Raw genomic sequence first — 8,335 nt, forward strand, 5'->3', positions numbered from 1 at the left:
TCTACAACAACTAATTCGAGTTCCTTTTGCCCTTTTCACTTTTAGACGACGTGAGTAAAGCCCTTTCACTTTCTTTTTTTTTCAGAGGGAGGAATCAGCATCCAGGCTGTTTTCTTCTTGCAAAGGCCCCCCGAGTCTCTGTAGTAGGAAATTGAGGGGTTAGTGTCAAAACGAAAACTCTTCACTTCAAATGTATTTCGCTGGTGCCGTCCAGCTCTGAACTCATTAACGGACGCACTGCGAATAACTTACCCTTTTGACAGCTGCATCATGGACGGTGTTGAGATGTTTCGATAATATTATCAGAGAGCAGAGGAGAGGAGGGGAAATCAATAGGCTGACATGAAATATGACTGCGAACATCCCAATTACAGCCTGTTTAGAGGGAATTAATGAGGCAGATCTTAGATACTGATATTGTTCTGTCTTGAGGGGTTGAGCTGCCTCATTTTCTCACTTGTCATTAAACAAGAGTGGATGTGTTTTTTTTTATGAAAAATAACACATGGGTGGGGGAGATGTTCGATTGCGCCTGTTTTAATGGGTTAAGAACGAATTGAAATGATAAAACTGTTTTATTTAACAGTGGATTGCGATTAAAAAGGTTCCTCTCTACCTCATGTATTCTAGTTGTATAGGAGTGGACATGTAAAAAATAACATGGCTAAGGAAGAACAGCAAAAGGCCCCATATGATGGATTGGAGTATTTCAGCACCATGGACAGCAACTCAGCACCAACAATCTCCTCAGAAACTCGACTGCTTTTTTATTTTCAAGTGAACAAAGTAGTTGAGACGCTCTCCTCCACTTCTTAAGAGAGCTGTGCATTTGTGAGACTTTTTTTTTCTTCTTTTTTAATAGTGATACTCAACTGCTGAGAGCTAAATCATATTCAATTACATTTGCATGCGCATAGTAAAGAAAAAATCAAAAAAGAAAAAAACATGTAAACCTATTTTCCCCCCCAAAAAATATGTAAACTTTTAAGTTATACATTTCGTTAAAGTTCTGTGCGTGCGTAAAAATTAAATAAGCCAAAACCGATCCGGATATTTAACGCCAATGTAACAGTATATAGCTACCATTGCTTTAAAAAAAAAAAAAGAGAATAAAATAAGATCATGGCCACGAAATAGGCTTTTCCATCCGACTTTCAGTCAGTCAGTCACAAAGAGTCTCTCTCTCTCTCGCTTTCTCTTTCTCAAATAAAAGGTTTTCATTTTGGTTTTGTTAGGAGCAGAAAAGTTTGTTGATAGTTTTTGGGAAACTCATGGTGGCACTGTCTTTGGAGGAGTCCTGGTGGTGCTGATGCTGCTGCTGCGATGCGCTCCTCTCCGCCTCCAGCACGTTGGCGCCTTTGGTGTTCGTGGTCCAAGAGACGGTGGTGTTGGTCAGAGCCTGGCTCAAAGTGCTGTGCCTGAACAAGGGGTCGTGGAAGACCCCGTCCACCCAGTTTCTCAGGGTCGTGACCGGCGAGTCCTGCCTGTTGTTGTCCAGGCCGGAGACAGGTGAGGTAGCGGCGGGTGATGGGGTGAGGGAGGATGAGGATGGAGGCTGCTGGCACCTCAGCATACAGGACGGGTACTCAGTCTGGTTCAGGGACGTCGCAGTCTGGGCCAAAGACCAGATCCGAGGCTTTCCGTCTAATATCTGGTGCCCTTGCTGCTGCTGCTGCTGTTGTTGGTTATAACACACTTTTGCCTGCTGCTGTCTGCTGTCCTGCTGCTGGAAGTCCTCCGGCTGGTTAGTTTTGAGACAACTTTTGCTCAAGGTGTCCTGCTGCTCCCCTCCTCCTCCTCCCAGTGAAACAGGGATGGAGATCTTCAGAGACGCGTCCTTGATGAGGTGTTCTGCTGGGCAGTCGCCCGTCGTCGTCATGTGTGTGTTCATGTGGTATCGGTGCTTCAGCTCACACTCAGAGCTCTCTGACTCCAGCGTGTCGAAGTCGTCCAGGTCGCTCAGCTGGAGATCTTTATCAGGACGACTTCTGGTCTCTGGGAGAGAGAGAGAGAGAGAGAGAGAGAGGACAGACAGGAGACATGTCAGATAGGAAAGATGTGGTGTCATCAGATCTGATAACACTCTCCAATGAAGTACTGAACTTCAATAACACCTGTAAAATAGTTTAATTATTAAGGAATTAATATTTTTCAGCCTGAAAGTGGTAAATAAATATAATCTACTCAGTTTCATCATAAATCAAGTTTTACCTAGTTTGATGTACTTTAATTTATTGACAAAATTAAGTTAGTCCTATCAGAAGTTATGATTAGCTGAAAAAATAAGTTGGAAAAACACAAACTTACCATTAAAAAAAGGCACCTTAACTTAGTTTAAATGATTTGTGTGAAACTGACTTAGGCCTCTCTAATTGTATTATAGCTTAAAGTTTGTTATGGTGATCAAAGTGATATTACATGCCTGAACATAAAACTGCTGATGCTGTTTGATATTTAAAAATAAAAAATATATATTTTCTTTTAGCACAGTGCATATTACAATAATTAAGTGTTTGACTATAAAAAACATTGTAAGGCCTCACTTTCCTTTGTATCTTATTTTCAGTATGAATTAACAATAATAACTGTATCACACAAATACTATTTGTGTTAAACTTATATATTAGACAATAAAATAAGATGTTAGGATATAGGGTTGCCTTACACTTTCATCAAAATCTTATTCTAATTGACATTTTTTTAACAAAAGAAATTATGTCAGTGTGGTAACGTCATCCCATTCAGTAGTGTGTTGGATTAAAAAGAAAAGAGAGTTAAAGTGTTTTTTTTTTTTTTTAAGATGTATAGTAATGGTGGACTTTACACAGTAGCGTGATCATGGTTATTGTTCTTCAGTAATTCTTTTTTGATTAATTCTGATCCCCAGTTTCATAAGATAAGAAACAGTTGCTAAAACTGGTTATTTACACATGCTCTTATTTCAATCAAAATTAATATGTTGGTTAAGAAGGTTTCCATTCCAACAGAGAAAACTGCCCCTTGATGATACTAATTGCATCAACATAATGCACTTTTAAAAGTTGTCATGAATACATTGTTGTTTAAACTTACTTTGAGACAAAAAGCCACCTGTAATATGCTGCCAAACAGTTCAGCATTAAGCTTCATTCTTTATTTCTGTAGAGCAATAAGGCATCGTGACACTAACCATCCTCGTTGTTCTCGCTCTTTATCTGCTCCTCCTGAGACCCATCTTCATCTTCGTCATATCGCTTTTCCTCTGAGCCCTTGTTCCTGGGCGGCCACGTCATCTTGTTCTCCTTCTTGAGCCTCCTCCTGGCGTTGGCGAACCAGGTGGAGACCTGCGTCAGGGTCATCTTGGTGATGATGGCCAGCATGATCTTCTCCCCTTTGGTCGGGTACGGGTTCTTCCTGTGCTCCTGCAGCCAGGCCTTCAGAGTGCTGGTCGTCTCACGCGTGGCATTCTTCCTCCTCGTTCCACCGTCCATGGAACCATATCTGTTAATGAGAGGAACACAAGGCACAATGGTAATGAGAGGGGTAAATAGAATATGTGATGCTTGTTGCATTACAATTTTCAAATGTGTTGCCCTGGCAGTTTATTTTCTGGAAACCATGACAGAGCCATCTGCTTCTTTGGATTTTGAAATGATGCATTATGTGCTTTATAAGCCTGACAATCACACTCATAAACCCCAATGTGACCCTACTTGTGTAAAGGTCTGAAAATGATAGGCACAATCACATGTCACTTACACTTACATTATAGACATAATTTAGAAAATAGGAGGCAGGTAAAGGAGTAAACCACCCCCACTTCATGTATTGAAGATGCATTAAACAAGAAGAAATGAAGGCATTGTTTTCTTAACAAATTCCTTTTTACACAACTACTCCATCTCACGCCTTTCTCTTCTTTAATACTGCCTTCTGTAATGCTTCAAAATAAAGTAGTTGCAACACAAGATCAAGTCCTTCTTCTGTTAAACAAACCCGGTTTTAAAATAGACATCACATCACTTTATATAAAAACACTAGCTATAAAAAAAATCGACACAAACCATTCTCACTTTCAGTAAAAGGTCAATTAACACAGATTCTCTTGGGAAACTGTAAACTGAATTGTAAAATGAATATTGTCAGAACATTGTTTTATATAATTGTACTTAAGCATTGGAAGACCATGTGCATTATACAGTATATACAGTGCACGGATATTCCCTGAAACCTCTCCATCAATCCCTCTGTATAGCACCTACTGGTATCTGTATCGAAATATGCAAAATTATTCTACTGAGTAAAATGTTTGGTCTATATGCATACATATTTTGTCCAGATCAATGCATTACCTATTACAACTATTCTCAGCGCAGCATACCACTCCTTCCGTACCCACAAATGTCAACCATAGACCTATATTTAAAATGCACAGTGTTGATTTTCAGTCAGCAGTGAGCTGTAAAAGTCCTCTCAAGGGAGGCTTTTATGAGGACTTTATTGCTCCATATAGCTTAGTGCAGGTCAACCAGTGCTGAGGGAAAACAAGAAGGAGAGGAGAGCTGCACCTTTCCGTGCCCTGCGTTGTTTCCTCGCAGATAAAATAGACTGTAAAATTGCTTTATTGAGTGTAATGATGAGCCCTCAGGTAAAAGGCGGGCGCAGACAGAGTGGTACCGCTGTAGGCCTGCTTGTTTTTTCTGAGTGCCACTAATTCTGTTTTGCCTCAGACTTTTAGGCCTTTTTTGCTGTATGTGCACTTATTGGCCCTCCTGCTGACACCTTTTTGCACTTCATACTGAATTTAGAGTGATTGGTAAAAGATGCCGGTTCTTGGGTTTTTGGGTTAGGTGAACTCTTCAATTTTGCTTGCTAATCTATATGACACTTTACTGATCAATTAAATCAAAGCAAGAGTATATTCTGTTCTATCCCACGCACGTCTGGCACCTTTAAAGTTGCTGGTTAGTTATCATTCACTCCCCACATTTTCACCGTTTCGCAGACTTAATTTGGATGTCATGTCATTATTGGGAAGACCTTTCAACATGGCAGGCGTGCTCTTCACAACACCGAAGAGGCCTCGTGTCTTCTCTGAGAGGGGCGTGAGTCTTGTGAAGCACATCACCTCATCAGGAAAGAAATGTGTCACAGGATGAAGGTGATGACCCAGTGTTGCTAGACGTGATGGGAATGGCCTTGACCTCTCGGGAATGATTGATTTAACGCTGGGAAAACTCACCCTACACTAGTGCACAATACTTTGAGAGTTACCGAAATTGAAAGTGTGTGACAGTGGACTTAACAGCTCAAGATCAGTTCTGATGTCACTCTAACTGTGGACATTGTCTTACACATAGAGTTACATACTATTTATTCAAAGTGGTGGGATGTTTGCGTTGATAACCAAGCTTCTTACATTGGAAAAAACTCAACAGAAGTCACATTATCATAGAAACAACATACCTGTCATACTGATACTGTCCCAAGGTTGGATCATATGGATAGTAGGCTGTCGCCTGGGTTATTCCCGCATGCGCAGAAGCTGTGGCATCTTTAGTGTCAAATGCGCCCTGAAATCATACACAAAGACAAGAGTTTTAAAGATGATGCATTTAAAGGAAATCAATTCTGGTACATTGAATGACTCACCTTCGGCTGAAAAACTAGACAGATTTGTAGTGGCTAAATTTAAATGTTGCTTGGTTTATGTAATTCATTAGGGCTATTGAAGAGGGTATAATGGCTGATTGTGCAGTAAATCATAATGTTGAAATATGCTGCTAGCTGCAAAATGAAACATGGACTACTAACTATATTACAATGATACATTGTCCATGGGATACAAAAATCTTTAAACTAAGACTTTCAAAATATATATTTTTAAATAAAACTTCAGAATAACAACAGTAGGTATCTTAGCATCTTCAATGCTGGGGTCTTGGGCAAATACATCCAGGAGGCTTTCTTTCTAGCAAAATAAGGACTAGTTCAATTATTATTGAAACACATAATCAGTTAGAAAACAATATTCTTCTCACCACAATTTTACCAAAAATGTTCATGTATTTCAACACTAAACCAACTGAAACAAACTTCTTGAACTCTAAAGGCCCATGGGTCTGTTATGAAAACGTACAACAATTCATTTTAAATGCCATTTTGACATATGTACCCTGTTGACCTGTTTTTATTCTGCCTATGTCTGTAAAGCACTTTGGTCAGCTCATGTTGTTTTAAATGTGCTATAGAAATAGATTTGACTTGACTTGACTTGATATATATATATATTTTTTTTTTTTATAAAATACTGAATCCTCAAAGTGAGTTTGCTTGTAAAAAAAAAACATTATTTCCAATGGAAACCAACTTGCCTCAATATTAAAGGAATTATATTTAACATTTTTCTGTCTTATTTCATAAAAAATAACAGTCTCAAGGAAAACTCTGACAAGTATTTTTCAGTGAAATAAAAGGGTTGAGGGATGATATGAGGATAAATCACGTACAGTAAGTAAAAGGCTGGTATTATGTGGAGGAGAGGCTCGAGTCTCAGCTCCATTAATCAATGCCAAGAGGGATCAGATGAAGGTCTTACCAGCGAGTAGAAAGCCGAGGCGTCCGTGCCGTATGTAACGTAATTCCCATATCCTTGACTGCTGCTGTAGGGACTCCCGTACACGCCCAGAGCCGCGGCCGAGCTCAGCTCATGCCTGGCCGTGGCCAGCAGCCGGCTCTCGTACACCGGACAGTAGACCGGAGTCTGGCCGGACGCCGCTACTCCGGAGTCGGCTATGGATCTGCCGGTGGACTCGCAGCAAGTGGTCAAAGAGTTGGTTGTCATCAGGAACTGGAGTGGAGACCGAGAGAGAGAGTTTATCTTTTAAAAATGCATTGCTTTATATGGTTGTGCATTTAAACAAAATGTAATATTGAACACTTTGATCTCAAAGTTAAAGTTCAGAACTTAATATAACATAACTTTTTTTTTTTTTAAATATGAAATAAAGTGAAATGAACTACCTGTTTCCAAATACTGTTTTACTTCTCTGAGCGCAAAATTAAACATTATTTAAGTTTTTAAAATGATTTAGCTTCTTGTGTACTCGCCCTTATTCGCACTTCTTGAATGTCAATATTTAAAAACTAAAAACACAACATCAAATGACTTGTAAAAGGCTGATATTTGGTTATGAATGACGCGTTGTATTCTTGTGCGTAAAACGTGTCCAAAAGCGAGCCGTCTGTTAACTTTGATCCAACATATGCCTCACAAAACAGAAACAACATGTTTTCCCCAACAAAACGCCCATGCAGTAATACTCAAAGTAATGCCCCAAATGATTTTTTTTATGGCTCAAAGCCAAAACAAAACAAGCAGCGGTGTTATGGCGTAAAACACACACACGCAGCGTGTAGCAGAACAAGTTGGCATCATGTGTTCCAGCGCAGATAAACATATGGTTGACATTACAGAGCGGCTATTATCTTGCAGAAATCAGTGAACGGGGAGGTTTGGGGGTCTAGCTGGTTTCTGGTTTCTCCTCTTCTTCTTACCTTTTTTTTTTTTTGCTATCAGCTGCAGGAACACAGGTATCACTGGCTTGTAACGCAATACCTTTACCGATACGCGAAGAGGGACTGTGACAGCTTCTTCTGATTCTCAGCCAAAATGCGTAAAAGGATCGCGCTTAAAATCGATGAGATAATCAATCGCTGCGATATGGAAAAAGCAAAACACACTGAATAAAAGGTGGACTTACTTGTGGAGCAGACGAATAGGGATATCCAAATTGTGGATATGACATGGTAGAGAGGTCCCCCAATATCCAGAAATAAAGCGAGACTGAAGGTCTCCACTCTGACGCGAGAGGCTGCAGCTCTGTTTGACTGTACCAATTGATTGGTAAAGCACAGGCTCCTAGGATGCTTATAGGGCGAAGCAGAGTAGCATGTTTAATTTGTGGAAAAAATGCCCCCCCACTCAAACGCTCTTTTCAAAGGCAAAAAAAAAATAATAAAAAAAATAAAAGCATAAATCTTCTATAGCTCTCCCTTTTTTTCTTTTTTAAAAAGTCTATTAGAAATAGATAAATGAATTACAGGCTTTTCTTCATAATCACTTTGTTGTTGTCAGATACATATTTTTGCCCGTATAAAAAAGTAGTATAAAAGACGTCAGCAGCAGAGGCAGGTTGTTTTAAACGGCGGTGACTCTGACGTCAGAAGTTTCCCACTCTTAAAAATGACCAGACTGTAACTTTAATATGCAATTTCTTCCTCATGACGACAAAAAAAACAGAAAAAGAACAAGAACATTTTTTTTGAGGGGGAAAAGAAGAGGAAGTACTTAAAA

The 8,335-nt window shown here is 39.6% G+C and overlaps 1 protein-coding gene across 1 annotated transcript; it reads right to left on the minus strand.

The window, feature by feature from the left end:
- Positions 1 to 808: 808 nt before the first annotated feature.
- On the minus strand, positions 809 to 8,113 carry irx4a (iroquois homeobox 4a). The gene is made up of 5 exons (XM_074652451.1): positions 7,743 to 8,113; positions 6,578 to 6,829; positions 5,446 to 5,552; positions 3,170 to 3,480; positions 809 to 1,995 (listed from the first exon to the last, which is right to left on the minus strand). The coding sequence occupies exons 1-5, from the start codon at positions 7,785 to 7,787 to the stop codon at positions 1,232 to 1,234; spliced, it is 1,479 nt and encodes a 492-aa protein (XP_074508552.1). The 5' UTR covers positions 7,788 to 8,113; the 3' UTR covers positions 809 to 1,231.
- Between the last annotated feature and the right edge of the window lie 222 nt (positions 8,114 to 8,335).

This window comes from Sebastes fasciatus, chromosome 12 (assembly GCF_043250625.1).
Source record: "Sebastes fasciatus isolate fSebFas1 chromosome 12, fSebFas1.pri, whole genome shotgun sequence".
In the NCBI taxonomy this organism is placed as follows: Eukaryota; Metazoa; Chordata; class Actinopteri; order Perciformes; family Sebastidae; genus Sebastes; species Sebastes fasciatus.